The following is a 25,043-nucleotide window of genomic DNA, read 5'->3' on the forward strand; positions in this document are numbered from 1 at the left end:
ACTTCACTTCGCAGACCAGTTCCAAAAATAATTGTGCTCAAGTGCGTGGTCGAATGGCGATCGACAAATTCGGCAAGCAAAGACCAGAGTCGCTGTCATCGCCCAAGTGGTTAATAAGTTCGTTGTTGGGTTTGATGAGCACTCGACTCGGCGGGTATGATTTCATCTCGGCTGAGTTCCGCCTGCCATCGAGATTGGTAATGGAAACTGTAGTCCAGCAGGCCTGCCAAAGACCGGCTATAAAGACGCGGCCGAAATGGAGCAAGACATCATTGGGTTCAATACTAGCGACACAGCAACACCTTCAGTTAGTTCGAATAGTTCGTTAATCAGCTGCAGAACAGAACTATAGCTTCAGAATGGTATGTTTCATCTCGCCCGTCCTCCTATATAAAATTAATTTCTAAACAAATTCAAAGGCGGTGCTCATATTGCCATTTAATGATTTGTGTTGTATTCCCTACTTTTTCAAAATAAGTTTTCCAACACTAACATTTGTCGTTGACAGAAACTCTTCACCGCCGTCCTTGCCATCTGCCTAGTGGCCTTTGCGGCAGCCCAGTCCGCAGATCCCGCTGCCGCACTGGAGCCTTCCGCCGAGTACCTGCCCCCCGTCGGCGAGGCGGAGGTCGCCCAGCTCTCGGAGAACGGATATAAGTACAGGACCGTGCGCCGGCTGAAGCTGCGCCACCGCCGCGAGGTGCCAAACCAGGAATACCTTCCTCCTGTGGAAAACGCACCTAGCCAGGAATATCTGCCGCCAGTAGATGCCGCCGCCATTGGGGACACCAAGGTTGCCGACGACGGCTACCGGTACAAGACGGTGCGCAAGCTTAAGTACCGTGCTCGCCACCGCCGCGATGTCTCCGAAATCGCTGAGCCCAGCGGCGAGTACCTCCCACCCGTGCAGGTTGAGCTCGCTCCCGAGCTGAAAACCGTTCTGGGTGATGATGGCTACAAGTACAAGACAGTGCGCCGTCTCAAGTTCCGCCGCCACCGCCGCGAGGCTGTCGCCGAAGAGGCTGCTGCCGAGTCCGCACCCAACGGAGAGTACCTGCCCCCCGCCGAGGCAGCCGCTGCCGCCCCCGCTGCCGTCGAGGCCGAGCCAAAGTCCGCTGAGGAGGGCACTGAGCTGGCCAAGGACGGCTACCGCTACAAGACTGTGCGCCGTCTGCGTTACCGCTACCGCCACTAGGCCTCCGATCCGAACCTGGGCACATTGAACCAAATTGATCCTGAAAGTACACTCACGAAGTAAAGTCGAACGGGCCTCGTCCAGTCGACTGACTTCTTCTTTTGGCCCTTCCCAATACTTATTCACTCAGTTGTCACAGCATATGGAATAATAAAATTTATTCACAAAAAATCAGTGAACATATTTCCAACTTAGAGGCACAGGAATGGGATCAACATTAGCATACTCTCCAAATTGCACATTAAATAATAATATTCGAATGTAAAAAACGGCTCGACTAGGAGCTCAAGCCAATGGGCGAAATGGAATCGCAATCAATGGCCAAGTAAAGGGCAAAATGCAAGCGGAAAAACGGTTGGCCCTCCTCGCCAAGAGGGCAAAATTCTATTTTTAAATTAAGTGCGCTTTTTTGGAGGCACAAGGAGCAGCCGGAGCGGCAGGAGTAGGCACTTTGAGTGCACCGACTTTCCGTCTCCTGCTCGACTGGGCCTGGGACTGGGCATCTTTTTACGGTCAACTTTTCGTAATATTATTTTGCATTTATTTGCACAAAGTTGATTTTTCCCTGATTTCTTTGTTTTCTTTGCTTGGCTTTGCGGGCTGCCAGCCAAATTACAATATTGTAGCGGCCTTGCTCCTGGAACTATGTGCTTGGTCCTTGGCTGGTGGTCCACAGAGCTAGGGAAGGACCGAAAGCGGCTGCAAAAGAGTAAATAAAACATTTTTTGCTCTCCAAACACAAAGTTTTGTAATTGAGCGCCTGACTTTTGCTAACTGGCTCAGGCCAAAAAGGTTATCAACGAGTTCAGATCCAGTAAGATATCGAAATGAGCTTCCGTCCCAGCAGATTGTTGAAGAGAAGCATTCGGGCACGGTCATATCAAAACCTCTGTGACCTGTGTCACAGAAAGTGTTATTCGAATCAAGAACCCAGTTTAAAACCAATTATAGATAGGGGAAAGCTGGACGGGTTTCATGATACCAACACACTATTTGCTTGGTTTTCTATTAATCGTCTTTAAAGCCATAGATGGTTTTTCTGACACCCTGATTTGAATATCCGTTATTCCTAGATCAAAAGGGTATAATATATTCGTTGTAAAGTGCATGTGAAAGAAAGAGTATGCGACGCTCAAAGCTGTCTGAAGCGCACATGCTTAAAGTGGTTCATTGGTCTTCATTTATTTAATAAGTATATATTATTAGTTTCATTATATCATTATATCATCATCATATCATCATTATATGATCATTTCATTATATTATAGTTTAAAAATACCTAATGCGCAATACCATTTTAAATTTAACTCTTCTGACCATTATTCGTAATCTATGATATTACGAATACATTTTGAATAGTAACGTATCTTCAGCGGTTCAAAATTTTATTACTCATCCGCACTGTTGCCAGCGATCAGATATATTACACTGGACAACAAAACAAATTTAAACAAGAAACAAACTTAGCCTATAGACTTATTTTAGAAATTAAATATTTCTGAAAACTATTTCCGATCAAAAACAAGGAAACTATGTTTTGTATTATTTTCAATTTATTTGTTCTTTACTATAGTTTTACAAATTTAACAAACTTATAACACTTTATGATCAAGAACAAAGAGAGTTGTCTTTTATTTTGTATTTAATTTTTGACTGGGTCCAACCGGGACATTACATACGAATTCTACCTTCCATGGAAAGAACACTTCTGGGGCAGATTTATTCAGATAGCTTTAAAACTGGCAGACTACTTTCTGTCGAAACTACATTTGATACCGATCAAGAATATAATTAATATGGTCCCAAATGAATCCTTCGCTGCGTTGCAAAATTAAGAACACCAATCCATCCAGATGATTCGGATGTATTAGTATGTATGATTTCGACAGGTATTTTGAGAAAAGGAACTCAATGCTGGAAAATTCTTGTTATTGGAAAGAGTCATCATGTTTTTGCATTTAAATTTATGTACGTAAATTTACATAATTTTAAATTATAACAGCTCACTAGTGCAAGCAGAGACGTACTGCACTGAAATGGCAACCAAACACTTATCGATAAATTATCGAATCACAGCTGATTTCAGACTTTTCAAGAACTTAACAAGTGCACTTATATTTTCCGTAATATCTTATTGATAAGAAAGATGATAAAAATTAGCGAAGAAAAGCTGGCTAACACAATGGAAAGGACCTCGCAGCGCAGCAGAGACTCAGACTATGGCGCCCCAAATGCCATCCGACCTCTGGTGGCCACCAATTGCTCCGAGTATGCAGTGGCCCATGCAAACTGCAAGTTGCGTCCGGCTCGTCGATTTGCGGAGGTTTCTCTTCTGCCGCACATCCTGGAAACCATGAGGAATTTTGGCCTAAACCAGTTGCTCCGACTGCAAAGCTACACATGGCCACACTTGGTCGGAGGATCTGGGCACGGGGCCATGATTGTGGGGTCTCCGGACAGTGGTCGCACTTTTGCTTATATACCACCTGTGTGCCATGCTGTTTCAAGAGCTCTAATGGATTTCACAGGCCAGCGCGAGGATGCGGAGCACGATTTCCCTCAACCGGATCACTATGGCCCCATAGCATTGATCCTCGTTCCGGATCTGCGACGCGTTCACCAGGTCAGCGCGATGTGTCTAGCCCTGCTGCGCCAGGCGCATAAGAGTGACATGGTTACATTGACACTAAATGTTTCCTCCACAAAAAGTTCCCAGTTCTTCCTGAAGCTTTTGAACGGAGTTGGTTGCCTGGTGGCCACTCCTGCTCAGCTGGTATGGTTTTGGCAAGAGGCTCCTGGCCTCATGCGGTTTCCCTGCCTGCAATTCTTAGTGTACGACGACGTGGACCTGATGTCCAAGGAGCAGCTACAGGACGCCCAGCAGGTGCTGCAGGAGATCCTGCCACTGTCACACTCTCCCCAAGTGGTAATGGTTTCGAAGTCATATTGTCACACGCTGATGTCCAAGTTAAGAGCTGTCAACGATAAGCCGGCTCTTGTATTCGGCGATATACTGGAGGCGGCCCTTTACGGCGGAACACGCATACGAATCTCCATAATGCGCTCAGAAGCTAAGGCTAACGCAGTGGTCCAAATGCTGCAGCAGTGTTCTCCCGAGGAGTTCCGAACGGTTATTTTCTGCAGCGATGACGTGGACATGCAGTGCCTTGTGGCAGCTTTGGAAGATCGAAACTACAGCTGCCTGCCCTACTACCAGACTTCGGACCTGGAGGTTAGACGGCAGGTGCATAGCTGGCGGGCAAGAAGCAACGGTGTTATTCTGCTGTGCACAGACAATTGCCCGGAGCTGGACATTCGAGATGCGCACACCATAATTCATCACAGTATGAGTCGCTCGTGGAGGAATTTTAAGTTAAGGCACCTCAAAATATCCGACAATCTGTGCAATATGGTGGAACCATCAGCAAACATTGTGAAGAGGCCACTGCACTCTCTGGTGCTCCTTGATGATAACAATCACCGTCAACTGCCGCGTCTCGTAGACTTTCTTCAGCTGCATCAAAAAGTGGAATACCACTTGGTTGAGGTGGCCAAACGAATACGGCAGGAGTTGGGCAAAGCTAGAAACGACCAGCATCAGTTGTGCGACCAAATCCTAGTGCTGGGCAAGTGCTACGATCCTGTTTGCGAGAGTCGTCATCACGTGTCCCATATTGACAGGAGGCCTGATTACTTGCCCGCGTCTGGAGATGTCAAGGTTCAGCTGGTCAAGGTTTACTCACCGACACATTTTTGCGTTCGCCTACTTGCACATCTACCGCCCAAAGGCACGTGGCGGATGATGGAATACTCGGCTGTGCAGGAGTTCCGCATGCAGTTAATGCAGAGCAAGGAGACCCGACGCTACTGGCCACCCGTTGCCGGAGCGATTTGCATGTACCACACCACGTTTACCAAGGAGCGTGTTCGCGTCCTGAAGGTGGCGACTATAAAAAACCCGAACATAGTTCAATCCGATTTGACAGTGAAACTCCAGGCCCTGGACGTTGACACGCGGATCTTCTCTACCAACTGTGGAAAACTGTTTGAGTGTCCGGAGGCGTTGCAGCAGGAGGCGCCATTGGCCTGCGATCTGCGCCTTCCGGGCTGGGTGCCTTATTTCGGCGAGCGCAGCTGGACTGAAGAAAATATTTGCGATGTAAATTTCATTCTGACCCAACTCCCAAAAGATCACTTCTTCCAGGCCAAAATACTTTTCGTCGCAGCAGGAACTTTGTTTGTCCAGGATCTGGTAGCCATGATGTATGCGGACCAATTTAAGGCGCATGTGCGGCATCTAAGCCTAGCAAGGCGTCTTGTTGAAGCCACCTTGGTCAAAAGAAGTGAGGATGCTGCCGAAATGATACGTGCATTTTTTGTGGAGCTGACGATAGAAGACGATATAGATGACTCCAAGGAAAAAGCAAACCGCAAACCACATGAAAAAATGAAAGGTGAGATGACAGATCAACCGACCAATTTGGAGAGTCAGCCCGCTTTAAGCGGAAGGTGTCTGCGGCTGGCCAATATGGCTTACGAAGCGGGCAAGGCGAATGAGCTGCATCAGGAACTGCATGAAAGACGATTTGAAACCTCGGAAACACCACACCAAACCAACGAATCTCACAGCCCGCAATCCAATGAGGACAGATTTTCCGAGCTGTACGAGTGTATCATGAATTGCGCCTCTCTGGAGCTGGAAGATGAAAGTAAACCGCCAAAGAATTCTGACCATATGGTCAACGATTCAGATGAATTCCATAAGATTGTGACAAACGAGGATGCTACACCCTCGACTTTGCTATCGCCTGACCATACTCAGGAGAAGACTACATTATTACTACTTCCTAACAATGTAGCGAGACCGTCCGTGACCTACTATCAGACCATGACTACCTTAGAGTTGCAGGTGTTTCTGCCGGAAGACGGCCACGACTACAAGGCGCTACTGCTCGGGGCACAGTTGTTCTTCAGGGCAAAATCCAACTCCCCAGATCTGATTCTGCAGTTTATTATGACCCTCAGATTTCCATACAGCACAATGAGTCACAACATCCGCGGACGGACCGTGTACATAAGTGTCAAAAAGCTGCTGGCCCTTATCGATCCATTGGCATTTAGAGAGTATCGATTTCTGAAGCCCAATCACGATTTGTTCGATAAGGTTGATAAACACCGACAGGAGACACAGAACCGATTGGTTCGTTTCCTGGAGGATATGGATTATGTGAAACGAAATTTTGAGGGACATGAAAAGGGCGAGACCAGTGAGGACGAAGAAGTGAATATGGAAGGGACTGAGCGTCCATACTGCCAAAAAATATGGGACTCATAATCAGAAACTAAAGACAAAATCCATTTATACATTAAGAACTATAGTTCCTTTTTTGGGGCCACGAAGAAATATATAAAATATAAATATATAAATATTACACAATTGTTAAACTAACAAGCTAGTAGTAAGCGAAAGGTAAAAAGCATTAAAGCAATAATAAACTGACAAAAATCTTATGCTTTTGAGTATTAAAACCATTACAACGTTTTAGTTGCGCTTCAGAATAAATCTTGAAATAAAAAACTGGTTTAATCCGTATAGTTTAATCAAAACTGTGCGTTTTTTATACCCGTAACTCGTAGAGTAACAGGGTTTAATAGATTACTTTTAAAAAAGTATGTAACAGGAAGGAACCGTTTCCGAACATATAAGGTATATATATTCTTGATCAGGATCAATAGCCGAGTAAATCTGTTATAATTATACCTTTGACTTATTCGCAAGGGTATATACAATTTAGTCTTTAAAAATTGTTCTCTACATAGTTTGTATATGCACAAAGAGAGGAATATTTCCTCTGGATTTCCGATCTGCAAATGAGAAGTAATAACATTTTCAAAAAGCTAGGGATAGCGGACAATTTAGAGATTCCTCTGTAATTGCTTGTATCCAATTTGCTACATTTTTTTGGACAGGAATCACAATGTTCTAATTCCACATATGGGGGAACTGGAGGTTTGTTATAGATTGGCGGATAGTACAGTACATCGGCCATTATGTTGCAGGACCAATTAATGCCAGCCATAATGTGGAAGTTAAGATAGTTTCATTCGATTACCAAGTGATACTGATAACTTGCTGCGACCAGTAGCTCCAGAAAAACACTTTTTCTTTGATGTTTGTTCAATATTTCCGTGGACGGCAAGCCCCAGAAATTTATTTCATTTTCCCAGCTCTTTTGGCAGGTCCAATTAGCAGCGATTGGATAAAAAGCAGCAGCTCCTGGAGCACCCAGGCGCAGGCAAAGTCAAACACGCAGAAACCCAAATGTAGAAACTTTTTGCCCAGGCGGAAACTTTTCAAGCGCAAGCTTATGAAAAATTTAAAATTATGGCTGCAACTGACCTGGGCACCACCGACCAGCAGCTTGACCCAGGTCGGGGCTCTGCTTAAATTTAGCATATAGCAATTGCCATTTGCGTTTGCGACAAGGCAATTCAAAGCCGAGACAGGCAAATTGAGGTGAAGTACTTAAGGCGAAAGCGGCTTGAGTCCGTCCGCCTCGTAAGCCGATACGTTAAAAAAGAGCATTCCAGGGGCACCGGGTGCTCAGAGAACAGATGGAGGTGGCATATCGGTAGCAGCGGCTCACAATTTGTTGGTTATCTGCTTAGTCTGAGATTTTCTCGCCGACTTTCCCATTTTCTGCTTCCAACGCTATCAGCTTGCCTTTTGGTTCCATTAAAAATCCATTTAAAGAAATATCTTCATCGACTTGCTCTGGCTAATCTTCACTGGAATGGTGAGGCACACGATTGACGCTTAGCCAAATGAAGCGGAGAACACAGGAGCCCGTTTGCAATAATAAGCTCTTTATGCCTGCTTATATACCCCGTACTCGTGGAGTATACTAGATTCGGTGAAAAAGATGTAACAGTTATGAGTAATGCGGTGCAGGCTTCTCGCCAATTGGTATCCGTTAGTCGAGGACGTCAGCTACAGCTTTTTCTCGTTTTTTATTATGTAAGGTTCGAATAAGTAAATAATTAATATTATAATCTATCTCTCTACCTCATAAACATAAATCAGCCAAGCCACCCCGCTTTCTCGACATACATAGACACCCAATTATGCAGACTTAAAAAAAGAAAACACAAACAAGGAAAACCTACAATAAATAAATTTTACAAATCAAGGACAATGCACAGATGGTTACCGAAACAAGGAAATAGTAGACTTTGCAATAACTACAAAAAGCGAGACTCCGTAGTACTCCCATCGGAAGCGATGACCATCTTGTAAAGCAATAAAAATTACGTTAAAAAGAGGAGAGAAATGCTGCATATCCTTCCACTCCGTTTCCCCAATAGATGCAATTGATAACATTAACAACACAACATTCTACATCTGAATTAAATCTCAACGATCCGCAGTAAACATGCTTCTAAAGTCAAAATTCAGTGACATCGGCATCAAAGGCAATGAATACGCAGACACTGCAGCCAAAGAAGCAACAACCCTTCCCCTAATATATAAAGCCAAGCATTATTATTGACAAAACCAATTCATCTCCCTGATATCTACCAATCCAAAACCCCAAATTATCAAGAACATAACCGATTATACCAAACACTCTAAAACCTGTGATATGCCCAGAAGGGAAGAGAGGAGATATCACAAAATCCGTAACACTTCGTTCTTGTGCTGGCTCCATCTGCGTACCAATTAAAGAAAAACATGGAAAACATAAACGGCTTCGGATAACATTTGCCAAATTTTGCAATGCTGTGCCACAAAGATCAAAAATACTACTAACCAAATTTGTGAATCTTCGAACATTATATGTGTAGCATTTACACTCTTGGGAAAATATGTAAATATGATAAAAGTTAGGAAATTGGCATACAAATTGCTTCTCCCAAGAAAGTGTTTACTTTTAACCAAAAATAGGGCCAAAATATCGAGCACAAAAGTGTTTGAGAATTAGAGAAGATTGAGATTTAACACACCAAGCCAAATGTAAACTTTTGAAATTTGCATAGTCGTTATGAAACAATTTTAAGCCAATTAATATTTCAAAGGTTACGGCTTAAGTTCCAAAGTTAATGACACAATCTTATAGATATTTATAAATATCACATTTCAAACCAAATACTTATCTTAGTTAATCATACTGAATTATATGCGTTCGACTTCTGGCCAGGGTACTGCGTTATAGCAAAGACATTAGAATTCTAGGGTCTTTGGTTATATTTGAGAGAGGGTCTCTCTTCCTTCTAAAGTTATTAATTTTGAACACAAAAAGTTGGTAAATTTCCCATAGTGCAATGAAAACACCAGTAGAGTTTCGGAGTCGTGCAGAAAGGTTGATTAATTTTGTTTCTTTCATGTTTTTAATGATTTGTACTGGCATAACAACTTGGGGTCACAGTTATTAATTTCTTTAGTGATTCGAAAATCTAAACTTAAATGCCATAAAAGAACAATATAAATGTTCTTACCACGTAAAATAATAGGAAATATTCCCAGTCCCTTAACGGAACCGAAGTCGCCCCATCCAGCTGATCTTATCCCAATCTGACACGCCCGTGACATGCTGTTGGCTATCCGAAAAAGTTTGTGTGCCACCGATTACATGGCAGTAATGGATTTAATTTAAGCTGTGGACCGCGTTCGACTCAATTGCAGATTCATCAGCGCCGAGAACGCGTACTGATAAGTCCGAATCAGAATCAGACAAAGCGGTATGCTGTGGTGTTCTGCTGAAAAGGGAAAGGGAGAGCGAAAACACGGGTGGCTGTGTTGGTGCGATTGATAAATACGAGTTCGTTCTTAAAGCTTATTTTTTAGATGACCAAGCGGGAGACAACAACGAGTAAACAAGAGCAACAGCGGGCAATAAAGTTGATTGCAGCAGTGGCAAATTGAATATTTGCCAGCGCGCGTGTGTGTGCAGCCGTTGTGTTTGTGCTTGTTCGCATTGTTAAATATCCGCACCAGCAGCAGTGCAGCCAAATGGGATGATAGATGCCGAATGCCGAACGGCGCGCGAGCAGAGCGAGTGGCTACCATTGTTAATCCGCACAGTCCGCACAGTCCACACAGTCCTCTGTGCCTCTCTTCTCCTCCATCCCGCCCATGCCCTTGCCTGCCCAGCTTGCTACCAAAACTCGACCTCGACTTCATCCCTTGCTCTCTCGGAACTCTCTGCCCAAGCTGTTGCTTCAGCTCCAGCTCAGCGTACAATTGTTGCTCTGCGGATGCTGCGCTCATTGCCGGGTGCTGCCAATCCTGGGTGGAATCCGTTCATTATTTATCCGGCTGGTGGTAAGCAAATACCGCTCACAAGCCACTTGGTGCTATCACTCTTGGATTACTCACTGGGCACGGCTCGGCGATAACGTGTCACTGCCACAAACGGAACCGCAACGGCGATAAATTATTTTCACAGCGAAAATAACACTGCCTAACAAAGATATTTCTTCAGCTATCAGCTATACATATCAGAATAGATGAACAGAAAATATGTAATCCCATTTATGTAATTATTTCTGGTACTCCGCCAACTTGTTTTTAAGCTTTCCTATATTTTAAATGTTTTATTTAATTACATTTTATTTAATTTAAAAAAACGTTTGGCTTGAGCGGCGGATATGACTAAAGAATTCTTAAATAGATACCATGTAAAAATCTATTCGTTTCATTCCATACACACATAATAAGTTGAGTTTATAATTCCATTATTCACACAGCCCTCTAGGGTCCCCCACAATGCCAATTTCTTTTGTTGTGTAGTGTAATAGCATAGGATTGGCAGCCTCCGATTGTTTACATCAGCGTAGGCGGCACTGCAACAACAACAATAGCATCCTCCGCTCTCTTTCTCTCTCCCGTGCTTTGCGCTCTGGAGCGGAGGAGAAAAGAAAAGCGCTATTCGCTCACTTTCTCTCCGGCTCTCTTCGTGCTGCTGCGCCAATTTGCAAGAAAACTAAGTTGGTTTGCTGTGCAGTTGTGACAATCGTCGAGGAGAGCAGCGGCGCACTCTCCACAAGGAAGCTGCCAAGCCAGCGAGAGGTGACAAGTGAAAAGTGGCAAGTGGAAGTACCAAATGGTGACAGGTTCACTGGTAGTAATCGCAAGTAGCTGCCCGTTTGGCTGCGGATTTTCGTCCAAGTTCGCTATTCGTGTTGGTTCTTGATGGTTTCGTCTCTCTCGGGAGTCCGCATAGGCGGCAGTGTGTGTATACATATACGTGCTTTCACACTGACAACAGGGCCGGGCGCGTGTATGAGTGTGGTTAATTTTGCCGTGTTGCCGAACATCTGTATCTGTATCTGTGGCAGCCAATAGTTGTGGCAAGGCCCTCGAGCCACTCGCAACACAACACATAACAACAGCATCCCCAATAAGTGGCAGCAACTGCGCCGCATGGCAAAGCACCAACGGCCGCATTTGTTGTTAATTGAAATAAATTGAAATAAATTCCCCGACTTTGCTGCTCTTATTGTTAATAAAGAGTAGCCGGAGCGACGCAACGGCGAATCAGCAGCAGCAGTAAACAAAACTGTGAGCAAAAGTGGTTTTAGTTCCCTTCCAGGCGTCAGTCGACTTTGAGTACAAGCGACGAACAACCAGAACATCTAAGGAATTCCGAGCGAACAATGTGAATAATGTTGGTATCACAAGCGATTCGTGGCAGTAACCAAAAAGAGAACATGCGTTTATTTATAGCCCCAGTGTGTTCCCATTAGTGAGTGTGGTGTGGCGTGCAGTGCATTGCAAATGAGTTCAAACTGCGGCCGAAGAGAAAAGGAGGCGTCCTACCAATACCAATCCTTGTGTAGAATAGTTCCCTCCGTAATCAGATCGGTCGCAGACTAACAGTAGCAGCTGAAATTCCACGATCGGCGCATGAAATCGTATGTAAATACACTTTCCTGCCGAGTCAGATTCTCAGAACGCCAATGTTTACACTATTCGATTATTGTTTAGCAGCCTCTTATGCGAAAGTGGAATACATACATTAATTGAAGGGGGAGGTGGGGGTTGGGGCTTGTAGGGTCTGCTATAAGCAGATTTCCCCTGCCACGAGCAGGCCCGAAGGCAGATCCGTGTTTGATTTGTCCGCTCTATTGTCTCAGTCTCAGTAGAACCCATACTCCCGAATCAATCAATTGTATTTAACTGTGCGTATGCGATTTCAAAATCAAATACCACCCCTCCTGCTGGGGTCATTGCACCCAAGGTGCGTGGGTGCGTGAGCCAACACCAAGCACCCACCCAAGAAATACGCCGAAAAGTATGCAACGAACATGGCGACCATCGCATAAGCAATTTTAACGATTTTCTCACCTCATTTCTATACTTACTTTGCAGCCCAGCATCCGGCGACACAGGACATGCGCAGTGGCCTTTTTGGTAGTTGCATTTTGGCCAACAACGACTGAAAGAGCAGAGAGCGGAGGAGCATGGCCTTTTCCCGCCACAACATCGAGAAGCGCCGACTCATCGAGCTCGTGCGACTCAACCCAATCCTCTGGGACTGCCGCCTGCCACACTACAAGCGCTCGGACAAGCGCAAGGCCATCAAATGGAACGAGTTGGGGCGGCTCTTCAACGTTAATGGCGAGCGGGTGCAGCGCACGTTCACTTCGCTCCGCGAGATCTTCCGCCGCGAGCTGAACCACGAAAAGATGCTGGGCACCACGCGCTTCAAGTCCAAGTGGGAATACTACGATGCCATGGCCTTCCTCAAGGAGGTCATTCGAGAACGCAAGTAAGATGACGTTTGACCTGCCCCAAGATACTAGCTTATGAGATAGGTACCGATTAAGGTTAAAAGAGTTGAGGGTATAGCGAGGTTTCATCTCTCCAATGTCAATTTTGGACATTCCTGTTATTTGGCAAAGTCGTGTTTGTGGTTTTTGCAACATTTCACGATACGAAAGATAATTAAGCTTTAGTTAGACCATACGGGCTGGATTTTATTTCTATACTCGTTACTAGTGTCTTTGGTAAAAGGGTATACTAAATTCGTTGAAAAGTATGTACCAGGTAAAAGAAAGCGTTTCCGACTATATAAAGTATATATATTCCTGATCAGGATCAATAACCAAGGCTCGAGCTTAGGAACTATAAATGCCCACACTTTTAAAAAATGTTTTAATTTTTCTTCGTTTTATTTTTTTCTTGGCGGTTTACTAAAACCACTTTGGCGACGCATCTTTTAAAGCCTTCAAACCGCTCACAACTGTCACACTCACACTTTTCAACAATTTAAATTTTTTGTTCTCTTTATATTTCCCAATATCTATCGACAAGACGATAGCACACGATACTAGCTGAGTAACGGGTATGAGTTAGTCGGGGTTCTCGAGTATAGCAATTTCTCGTGTTCCGATTATAATCACAGAAAAAGTTGTTATAGTTACAAGCCTAAACATATTTACTTAAAATGTAGGTAATTTGGCCTGTTCCGAAAATACTCTTTACAGATTCAGATTTAACATTTAGATTTTGATTTTCTCGATTTTTAAGTTGTTATTGTTATTAGTAAGCATGATTAGTGTAAGGGATTAGGATAATAAATGTCGAGATAGTTGTCAAGATAGTGCGCCGCAAGTCATCTTCCTCATCTAAATTTACATTGATTTTACTGAAATCAAATCAAATAAAAAGAAGTCTAGGAAGCTCATGCTGTACATTATTTTAAAATAACTGTTGACTACCCAATAAGAACGTTGAAGGAGATAAGAATGTCTAGATAATTCTCAAGGATTGTGTGCAAGTCAAACTCTCATCTATATATAAGCATTTAGGAAGGGTATATATAAAATTTATATTACTACTTTAAATTCATTTCAAGTGGTCCAGAACTGTCCAACAGGCAAGAGTAAAATACTTGCCTGCGGATCCGCATCGTAGTAGCTATCTAACCATATCCTTGATAGCAGCTAACCTTGAAGCAAGCACCCGCTTTTCAAAAAATGCTAATTACACGTTTTCCTTTTAGATCTCGCGAGCGCATCAAGCACGGCTCTTTGGATCCCGCACCAGTAGCCACAGGCAGCAGCAACAATAACAACAACTGCGTAAGCCGCAATAGCAGCAACAACAACAGCAGCAGTGCGGCCCTAGACGAATACCAGTACTTTGCTCCTAGCGACCCCAACAACCCGAACAATCAGCCCCAGCCGCAGCCCGAACCAAAGAGTAGTCTGCCTGTGACTATTCCCAGTCTAAGTCTCAGCCTCAGCCAGTTGCCGGTGGCTCTGCAGCAGCAGGCCCAGCATCTCCAAGCCTTACAGCTGCAACCGGACGTGACGCTGACTTCCCTGCAGAAGCAACCTTTGCCCACTTCCCTTTCCATTGCCACACCCGCGCCCTTAGCACAAACCTCGCCCGCCCAGGTGCTGTCCAGCTCGCGCTCCTGCAGCTCTTCGCCCTCCATCTATATAAAGGACGAGCCGTGTTCTCCGGCAGGCGGTTGCCCGGAAGAAGTGATGATCGGAAATGGACCAGAGGCGACGAGGAAGAAGCTGGCCACAATTCGTCCGCAGACCAAACAGCAACTTAAAGCGCGTCTGCAGCTGCCCACGCCCAAAAACTCATCATCGTACGCTACGTCGCCGCCCCATTTGATCATCAATGCCAACAACGAGCTTATTGACACCGACGCCGGGGACCTGGAGGAGGATCTGGACGACTTCGACGAGGACGACGACGTGACCGGACGCTGCTCACCCATCGTCGGCCAGTCGGAGATGATGGGTGCCGACGGCAGACTCTCGGTCGGAAGCATTTATATCGGGGAGGGTGGCGACTGCGGAAGGGGTCTGGGTAGAGCCCACACTCAGGCGCGCCACGTGCCTACCTCCAGGGAACTGCTCTACATGAAATTCGGTGACTTTCTGGCCGCCAGATTGAACACTTTGCATGAGACTGTAGCTAATGAGCTGATGAACAAGATGCTGCTGCTAATTGCAGAGAAGTGAGGAAAGCGGGGACCGATGTCGCCTCTAAAATTATTGCATTTGGAGTGGCGTAGGTAAGTGCAATCAAATATTGAAACGCCAGCTTCCCCTATTAGTTATCAAATAGAAGCAACTAAGTTTGCCTCGACAAGCTGATGCGTTACAAATTACTGATGACTACCGAATAAGAACATTTCGATTTCTTTTCTATGATTTGCAATTCATTTTTCGACTGCTCCTACTGCAGATATAATACAAAGTCGTCCGATTTCGATTAAGTTATTCCAATATATTGTTAAAAATATGGACTACTGCAATAGAAGGACATATCTGCAAAAAGTCATACAGTATATATGAAATATATATGTGAATGTACATATGTAGAAGAACGCCACCACAAACTTCACTTTATTATTTCTTTTGACCATTTACTGCCGCAACTGCCACGCCGACACTTTTAAAAATTGTTTTGATATTTTTTCAAAAATTGTATTAGTGTTGTAAGGTTTTGGTATTTTTTCATATTCTTGTAAATTTCAATAGACTTGCCAAAAAACCTAAAAACAGCCTACACCTTAGAGCATCAAAATTAATTTGTTTCCCCAATTTCTATCGATTTTCCTTTTCAAAATGTTTCACTTTTTGGCGGACTTATCGATTTATTTTTTCGACTATTTAATATTTCTGCCATAGGAAATGTTTCAAACTATTAGAAAAGAAATCATAGTGTCCATTTGTTACCATATATTACGCGTATATATTGTTTCTTTTCGGGACACACTTGTTTGTATACTTCGAGGGCTTTACGAAGCGAGCTTACTTTCTTGTTTTTAAATTAAAACTGTATAGCCCTTAAATTTCGTAGTTCTTCAGATTTACGACCTCTTCATACATATAAAAAACGTAGTCTTACTTTCTTGTAACGATTTCTGATTACTTTAATATTTTAAGGTAACAGATTTTATAAAATTAAAAATAAGTATGTTACCCCTTTTAACATTGTTAAGCTTGTTCCCTCTTGGGAAAAGAGTGTTCTCATTAATTGCAACATGTAGCATGTTGTGTGTTTGGTGCTTGTGCCAGAAATTCTTGAACATCGTGGCTCGCTGTACAAATTTATTGCTCTGACCAATTTATTCAGCAACACACACATACTTAAATTTTGAGTTTAATTTACACAGCAAATACCAGGACCATAAAAAAGTTTTAATTTCCGGACGCTGAAGTGGGCCCCAGACATTCGCACATTCACACAGACACACGGACTGCTGCCCAGAATGTCAGAGAACGACGCAAGTTTGGAGATTTGAGAGCATTTCACGCATAAATAAAATGCCTAGGACGATGGTAAATGGCAATCCCCATCCATCAATTTCCCAGAGGCCGAGAAGCGGACACACTGCGCACAATGAGCCAAAAATCAGAATTAAAACAAAAAGGGTCCTGTTTTTTCGCATACAGCTCCTAGCGTTGCCTTTGGACTTGAATTCGGACTTGGGTACGGCCACATTTACCCGTTCACGAGTCTTGGTTACTAGTAGAGTAATAGGGTATACTAGAATCGTTGAATAGTATGTAACACTTAGAAGGAAGCGTTAGCGACAATATAAAGTACATATATTCTTGATCAGGATCAATAGCAGAGTCGATCTGGCCGTATCCGTCCGTATGGAACTATAAAAGCTAGAAGGTTGACATTCAGCACACACAGATTCTAGATTCTGCCACGCCCAAACTATTGAAAAATATTTTTATATTTATTAGTCTTGTAAATTTCTATCCATTTGCAAAAAACTTATCGCCACTCCCATTCTAACGCATTCTAACTGCCACGCCCACCCTTTTTGAAAATGTTTTGATTTTTCTTCATACTTCGATGAGTCTTGTAAATTTCTATGGAATTGGCGAATAACTTTTTCCATCTACTTTAACTTTTTACATCTACAAAACGTAGAAAACGGTCAAGCCCATACTTTTAACAAATTTTTCAAACGGCCACGCCCCCACTTTTGAACAGTTTAAATTTTTCCGCATTTTATTCCCCAATATCTATCGATATCCCAGAAAAATGATGAGATTTCGCGTTCTCATTTTCCCTAGCTGAGTAAAGGGTATCTGATAGTCGGGTAACTAGACTGTAGCATTCTCTCATATTTATTATGGGCCAGCGAAACACTCTGGGTGCACATTACAGGCCTTGATTGCTAAACCGAAGTTTTGATGCGCATTGATTTTTACTAAGCATCTCAATAAGCAATGCATTTCTCGTGATTTTCAGAGTAAATGAATAGCCAGCCATTACATGTTTTGGGCCTCTACATTCCCAACTGGGTATTGTAAGGAGAGCGTTGTTGCAAATTCAGACTGCAGGATCAACGCATCCGCCCTCATCTGTATCTGCATCCGAATCTGTATCTAGTAACTGCAACTGTGTGAATGGTTTAGCACTCGGCACTTCAAAGCGTCGCCGTCATGGGGCCTGTGTATTTACGATTTTCTAGTATTTATGGTGCGACGCCTTTGGTGTGTGCCCTTTGGATGGCATTGCGGCTCCAGACCACTTTTCTCCACCCCCAGGATTGTACGCACCACCACCCTTCTGCATTCAAACCCCGTTCTCCCACTCTTATCTGCGATTTGGCCAAGTCTTTTTACGAGCAAGGGGCTGTGGTTGGGAGCGGCGCAGACATTCGCTGTCACTGTGGGTGGCATGTCCGACCTTTTATGGATAGTTTCAGCAAGTTTGTTGGCACTTACAACATTATAAATTTGCCATAAATTATAGTTTTATGGATACAGCTGATGGCACGACGGGCTAAAAAGATACTTTTGATCCGAAATGAGCATTAAACGGGCTGCAGCAGCAGTATCGCCACCAGCTGCCGAAGCTCCCATTTTGGAAGTATTTTTTAGGGGATCGAGAAATGGAACAAAACTGGCGTCCCAACCACATGCAACTCCTCCCTGCCATTCCACGCACGTTTGTCTTCTCAGTCCTGCGAATTTCGCAGTAAATACCCGTACAATTTCCTTGACTAGATACCAAGGAGCGACTCCTAAATGGATCTTTGTCTGCGCCCAGGCTGGCAGGCTGAGTCCTGGCATTCAAGTGCCAGCCTGCCAAATTTCCCAAGCACTGTTCTCACTTCCACCGTCCCCTTTGAATTTCCGCTCAAAAATCAATTCTCTGTTGGTTACAATGTCTGAGGAAGCTGATATACGAATTCCATGCCTCCTCCAGCCTCCCAAGCTCCTCCAGCTCCTCCAGCTCCTCGGATCCCATCCACTGAGCCGCCGCCATAGAGTAGCGCGGCGAACCTCCTAGTCAATGTGGCAAGTTTAAACGGCAGCGCTAAAAAGTATTGCATACCCTGCGGCGCGCGTTCCCCTTTAAACATAAAATGCATATGCAAGTTAATGTTTACAATAGTCGTAAAAGTTTAATGGATTTTCCAGCCACTGCGCGGGGCAGGGATGCAAACGGCGGCTTAGGATCGTAACTTTCGAAATCAGTTTTTTTCGAAGGGGCGTGCCACGCAGTGTGAAGTGATGGGCGTAAAAGCCCAAGCGTGTGTGTGTGTGTGTGTGTGTGTGTGGAGGGAGGTTGGAGGATACGAGCTCCCCCATTCGAGCGGAGCCCAAAGTTTGCCACTGTTAGTATAATCAAAATGCATTTATTTGTTAAATATGCAGCCATCTTTCTCTCGCTTTGCGCTTTTCCGAAACATAAAGAGTAAGTTTTGTTTGTTTTATTTTAGGGATTTGCCCTGTTTTCTTATTGGCTTTAAACCCCTCTCCCCTTCCGCTCACCTGCTGGTGTCGGGGATGAGAATTTTCGGGTGTACAATGATTTTGGTGTACTAATATTTTGTGGCTGGCAATGGATAAACACTGAGGTGAGCTCGCCACTACTGCTGGTCTGTTCTGTAATTCATTAAGATGGAAGAGTAAACTGCAATTGACAAATTATGGAATCCGAAACCGAACCAAACAAGGCAAGACTTACATGCATAATATACATGCAATACGTACATGTTGCAAGCCCATCCAACGAATTTCTGCAGTGACTGAATGCATTTCATTCCGGTCGAGTCCCCTCCATCATCTAATGAAATGCATACGCCAATCAACATTATTATATCTTTGAATCAGTTGTACGGCCACGCCCACATTGAAAAGGCGACAAAAACGGCGCAATCAGGCCAAGCCGCAGAGCCAATAACAATGGCACTAGAAATGGCCGCCGAAACTGCAGTTTCCAGATGCAGTCATTCCGAGCATATGTACAAGTAGCAGAGCAAATCCCTCATATGGCATAGAAGCAGCGCCGTTCAGGAAGTTCGTAATGGTGATCGAATGTCAGATACCCCATATTTATGCATACCCAATATTTCACTCATTGTTCTCCCAGGTCCATCATCGAATTTACATACATAATTTATTGGCTGGCAACTTCCTCTGTTCGTCCGGTCCGGAATACCCGTTGGTCCTGGGAAATTGGAATATCCAAGTACTCAGTAGTACTGTGCAACAATGCTGGTACGTAGGGAACGTGGCCAGGAGGATGCCGAGCCGGTGACAATGCCTGCGCCAGAGCACATGTCGATGGCTATTACTATGAGCAGTATCAATATTGACAGCCATTAATATGGCATTTTATGCAATAAGCTGAGACATTGATAGAAGGCTGGAAGTGGGAGGCTCGGGGACAGTCTGGCCTGGCTCCGTCTCCTGCCAGTGCTGTATTTTTAATGAGCACCAGTGCAGGAGGCGCCGTGCCCGAGCTTCCGCTGCTGCCTGGTGCCTGGTGCCTGCTGGCTGCTGGTTGATGACTGCGAACTGCTTTCGTCTGCGATTGGAAATTTGCCAGCCGCCAGCAGGAGAGAGCAGTTAATTTGAGAGGTAGCGGAAGACCAGGCGGAAACGTCAAGTCACCCATGACCCGTCTTGGACGCCGATGTCCCGAGGCTCCTTGATATTAATGGCCGCAGGACATGTCAAAGGAACAGGAACTGACTCCGGCTCGACGTGCGCTGACTGCAATCATAAAACTCTGCATTGGCGCTCTGTGTGTCACATCTCCGTCTAGTTATTGTCCGGTCCGTGTGCCACCCCGTTTCGGCCCACTTCAGATTCTCCAGGCTGCATTGGATTCCCCAGGACTATCTTGCATATCAATCGGGCATAAAATCGACGCCAGCTGGCTCCAGATTGCACAAAGGACGAAGCCAAAATAATCGCTGGGATTTACCTTTCGCATTTGCCTAGCCAAGCGGCAGCGTAATACTTTAAATTAATCATTTTGATTGCCTCATGGATTTGCAGCGAAGTTTGCCCGCCTCACTTGCTTAAGTTTTTCTCAAAATATTATCATTAGGGCTTAAACTTGTCTCTTTGACGGGGCTTTGACAATCAAGGGGCTGCGCAGGTCCTACTTTGCCGCTTTGGCTACAAAGTTTCGAGTGCAAAGCATGTGCTAATAAGCTAATAAATAAGGCAAAAGGTTAAAACTTAGTTGAATGTCCGGAGACTAAGTGGAAATGTGCATACCTGCCGGTTTTAACTAGACCCACAGTTACTAATGAAGCTGCTTCCTTTTTAACCGTTTCAATATATAACTGCCTAAGGATCAACAAAAATCTAATTTAAAAAGATCATTTTCGAAAACTGAAATACTATTTTTCAGTTACTGTGGTGACTATCCGAAAATGTCTTTCTGTTCTTGTTTGGGATAAGGACACATTCTATTTTGATGGTAATGTTTCGACTGTCGAACTTTACATATATGGTAAATATTATGAAGTTGATTACTTCTGTGTGAAAATATCCTCATCTTCAGATCGTTAGATATGAGTCTACTATATTCGTTATGGGTAGTCCGTACTTACTCTTACAGAGTAAACTTTTCAGTAACAATCACCCAAGAGTACAGCGACGGCAATCCTGACTGACATTGACTTGGAAGATTGCTTATTCGGAGTTCCGCAATTGTTTACCACTAACTAGTGAGACCAGCTAGGGGAAAATGGACTAATTACATTAGCTGCCAGAACAATTTGTCGCTCTACTTAATCAAAATGTTCAACAATAACGCAGACTTCGGCTGTTTAACTCTTCAGCTCTGAAGCTCGGCAATCTGGCCCACAAATCACCACGAAACATGTTGACAGCACACGGAGCAGGCTGTGCCTACAGGTTTCCACCGACTCTCAAGGAACGAGCAACAGGGAGCGAAAGGAGAACGATGTGGGAGGGCCACTGGTTCACTGCTTATGCATTTCCCTAATGAAATGCAAAGAAAACGAGCTACGGCCCAACAATATTTCAGCCTGTGACGAGCGCTCGAGCTAAGCTATCCTTTCTGCGATAGGCAATGCAAATTTGAGAAGAGCTCTTGTCGGAAATACTTGTTTTTGCCGTGGTGAGTGGTAATTAAATATTAGTTTTCTCCTGCAGCTATTTGCTTTGATTAATAGCTAACAGAAAAGAATTGGGCAGCTTAGTAGACTGGTCTAATACCCGTTACTCATAGATTAAAAGGGTGTGCTAGATTCGTTGAAAAGTATATAAAGTATATACCATATAAAGTATACATATATATTCTTGATCAGGAACAATGGCCGTGTCGATCTGGCCATGTCCGTCTGTCCGTCTGCCAATTTCTATCGGTATAGCAATAAATCTTTGGCCACGCCCCTCCCTACGCCTAAAAATACCCAAAACAGTGACACCCGCACTTTAGAATATTTTTTAAATTTGTTCTCATTTTATTGACCAATATCTATTGATATCCCAGAAAAATGATGAAGTTTCGCGTGTGCATTCCTCTAAAAAAATCAGTATCAGTATCTTTAACCAAACAAATCTACATTTGATACGAAGAAGACTTCACTTGGGAGCGTTTCCTTCAGCTGGCCACGTTCCCTGATCATGGGTCAGGGTGCCGCTAAAGCCTCAAATCGGTGGTGTTGTTATTCTCCCACGCTGGGGTGGCAACCGCAGATTCCCTTTGTATATTCACACGTCTCCTGGTCAGCATGAGGAATTTATTATTTTGCAGAACAAGTCTCAGTTCAGCCAGAAGGCCAACGGTCAGTGGGACACATTACCACATCATTACGATACCGCCGGGAACAACTTGACCTCCAAAAGGGCCAACAGCTGCAGTTCCGGGTTGGGAAATTCTGAACAAAAAGCTATCGGAATACGAATGCATGAGGACAAGACAAACAAACAAAATGGCACCATAGCGTGGATACTGGGGTCGGTTGAAGGATTTGAGATGCACCAGAGCGTCATTAGGTGCATCTGTGAGAGCCAAGGCGGCAATTTAATGTCCAGCCAGGGATTAGCGATGACACACGTCGACGCACTCGCAAAGGACCCCAAAATGGACACACCAATTATCCAAAAATACCAACAAACAAAAAGAATCCAGGGGGCTGAGGATGTGGCCGCTGCTGTTGCTGGCCAAAATGGATTGCGCTTTTGCGGTTGTGTTAAGTTGATTTCCGGCACGTCTGCTCCACGCCCTGACCCCATGCCCCTCCTTGCATTTTCACATAACTCTGCCCAAGATGTCCAACACCAATTATGCGTTCAGCTCCACTGCAGCTCCTCCCGTTCCTGCCGACGTTGTATTCATAAACAGACGCTCCCTGCTGTCAATGCTGTAGCCACCCCCACCCGCTTCACTTATCATCCCCATCGCCTCCATTGTCATGACGGTGATCATCACTTTCAGCCTCCTGGCAGAAGGTGTGGGTCACGCCCCCTGCCTGGATGGCCCAAACACCAGCAAAATGCCCTTCCCCCTGAGGTGTGATGTAAATTATACGCTTTTGCGTTTAGCCTCCAACCTCGAAGTCTGGTCCAGCCCCAGTGGATCCCCTTCTCCAGCTCTGCAGTTTGATGTTTTGCGGTTGTGTCCACGTAGTCCTCGCCCCAGAAATGAGCAGCCTAGTGAAGTGGCCTCCCAGGTGCTTAGCTTTATTATTTAAAGTACGCTTTAAGCCTGGAGCTTGGCCATTATGCCTCTGACATGTTATGGTCCTGCGCTTTGCGGTTTCCAGCCAATTAATGAGACTTTTGCAACGAGAGCATCGAACGATGGACAAGGTTGGGAAGACAAATGGCTTTTCATTGACAACAAGGGCCCTCCAAAGGATGGACGAGCTGAATTTTCGTTCTGGCTAGGCTGCGAAAAATCCCAGTTAGGACCTTCCTACTTAGCCTGTATTTGCTTTAAATGGGCCAATGGGAACGTACTTTTCGAAGGTTGTTTTATACTTTCAAAGAGCAAAACCCAAATATTTTTCCAACTAAAATACCTTTCACACACGCTAAAGTCACACCTTTAATTTTCATTAGCTGCAATTTCTAACTCCTCAAAGCGCTGGCAACCCAACCCGATCGTTTCTCACCGCAAAGTGGTTGTTGCTGGTGCGGCTGGGGAAGCCACTTTGTCATTTGTTATGTTATTGGCTTCGACATTTTGCAAATAGCTTATTTAGCAATGCGTAAAATCCACACTGTCCTTTACCAGCCCAGCAACTACGGGTCTCTTTTTGCCGGGGCCACACACACGTCAAGGAGCAGGATGTTCTGCTCCGTGCTCCTTTGCTTCCGTCCCCCTGGCTCCGCTTGTCCATAGACATTTTTTGCCATCCTGCATTGTTGTAGACTCAAAGTTAACAACGTGTCAAGCGGTTAGGACCCCACTTCGCACCACTTCATTAGACGTTTGGCCTTATCTTCGCCGGGTGGGATGAGCGGGGTCACCAGGTTGCTGATGCCGAAACAGGTGCGTTTCAATGTCTCCCATTCCGCTGCCTCCGGGAGTTTGAAAACCCCCAATTGAATGCAATTTTGCCATTTGCACCTACCCTTAATCTTGCCAGTTTTCATGCCCATTCTTTTTCTACTCTCGTCCGTTCCCAGAATAATATTTGCTTTTCATTCTGTGTCATTTCCTCCTAGTCCTCGTTTTTATACGGCGCCTAATTGCCTGCTACATTCTGCAGCCTTTTTGACAGAGGAACTGGAGCTATCCGAGTGTGGTGGTCATAAACTTTTACTGCTAATATTTTCTGAGGCTTTTTAATTAGGCGAAATGGTCGTAAAAATTGATTTATTGCCCATAATGGGAATTGTTAATTGGGGTCTTTGCGATGGGTAAAGGGCTATATAGCACGGAGTAACTTTGTGAGCCATTCAACTCATATATGAACTACCTAACTAATGTCCGGTTTAATACATAACGTTCTTGTCTCTTTGCAGCTCCCATCACCAAGGCGACATAGTGTTGGATAGCGTATTAAGGTGCACAAATCAAGTCTGTACCATGTGCCATTTAAGCATCTCTCCAAGGCGTATGATAGTCTATGGTTAAAATCAATGGATAAGTCTTTAAATCAAACAAGTTCAAAAAATGCGACCAATAAAATTGTATCATTCCGAACTCAAGTCTTACAATTACTCATTTAATTTAATTCCTACCATTCTGGGCTCTCAGCACCGAGTAGGCTGGCAGTCCGCCAGCTTTTACGGTTTTAAGTGAGTGGAAGGTCGGGAAGGTTCGACTCACCTGGCCACTAAACGGTTGAACTTTATGCAAATTAAGGAGCTCCCTAGAGTCTTCAACCAAAAAGCGATTAAACGTCATTAGCATTATAGTACCATTCTACTTTCGCGCTTTGACCGGCTTTCCCTGGAACACACCTCTCTGTTCGTCCTGATCCGTGCCCGCTGACCGTGCTCTGGCCTGGACTTCAGCCCCGTCTGTCTGCTGAAGTGTCTGGATGGATGGGTGGCTATTCATCTTGATGGCGAAAACAACAACAACATGGCGAAATGATTGCAGTTTCGTTTTAATTGTAAT

General features: G+C 44.4%; 3 protein-coding genes across 6 annotated transcripts; all 3 read left to right on the forward strand.

Moving 5' to 3' along the window:
* The first annotated feature begins 254 nt into the window (after positions 1-254).
* Positions 255-1,369, forward strand: LOC6616611. The gene is made up of 2 exons (XM_002040932.2): positions 255-362; positions 509-1,369. Exons 1-2 carry the CDS (start codon positions 360-362, stop codon positions 1,193-1,195), a joined length of 690 nt encoding a protein of 229 aa, XP_002040968.1. The 5' UTR covers positions 255-359; the 3' UTR covers positions 1,196-1,369.
* Positions 1,370-3,323: 1,954 nt separating this feature from the next.
* LOC6616612 (putative ATP-dependent RNA helicase BoYb) lies at positions 3,324-6,619 on the forward strand. The gene has a single exon (XM_002040933.2). It carries the CDS (start codon positions 3,342-3,344, stop codon positions 6,528-6,530), a length of 3,189 nt encoding a protein of 1,062 aa, XP_002040969.2. The 5' UTR covers positions 3,324-3,341; the 3' UTR covers positions 6,531-6,619.
* Positions 6,620-10,124: 3,505 nt separating this feature from the next.
* LOC6616613 (myb-like protein AA) lies at positions 10,125-24,628 on the forward strand. Of its 4 annotated transcripts, XM_032719044.1 has the most exons (5): positions 11,768-11,862; positions 12,567-12,966; positions 14,203-15,237; positions 21,283-21,584; positions 24,443-24,628. In XM_032719044.1, exons 2-3 carry the CDS (start codon positions 12,659-12,661, stop codon positions 15,182-15,184), a joined length of 1,290 nt encoding a protein of 429 aa, XP_032574935.1. In that variant the 5' UTR covers positions 11,768-11,862; positions 12,567-12,658; the 3' UTR covers positions 15,185-15,237; positions 21,283-21,584; positions 24,443-24,628. The 4 variants fall into 4 exon arrangements, with proteins under 4 accessions (XP_032574934.1, XP_032574935.1, XP_002040970.1 ...); XM_032719043.1 differs by lacking the exons at positions 11,768-11,862; positions 21,283-21,584 and adding an exon at positions 10,125-11,756; XM_002040934.2 differs by lacking the exon at positions 21,283-21,584.
* Positions 24,629-25,043: the final 415 nt, after the last annotated feature.

This window comes from Drosophila sechellia, chromosome 3L, assembly GCF_004382195.2.
Source record: "Drosophila sechellia strain sech25 chromosome 3L, ASM438219v1, whole genome shotgun sequence".
NCBI classification, from domain to species: Eukaryota; Metazoa; Arthropoda; class Insecta; order Diptera; family Drosophilidae; genus Drosophila; species Drosophila sechellia.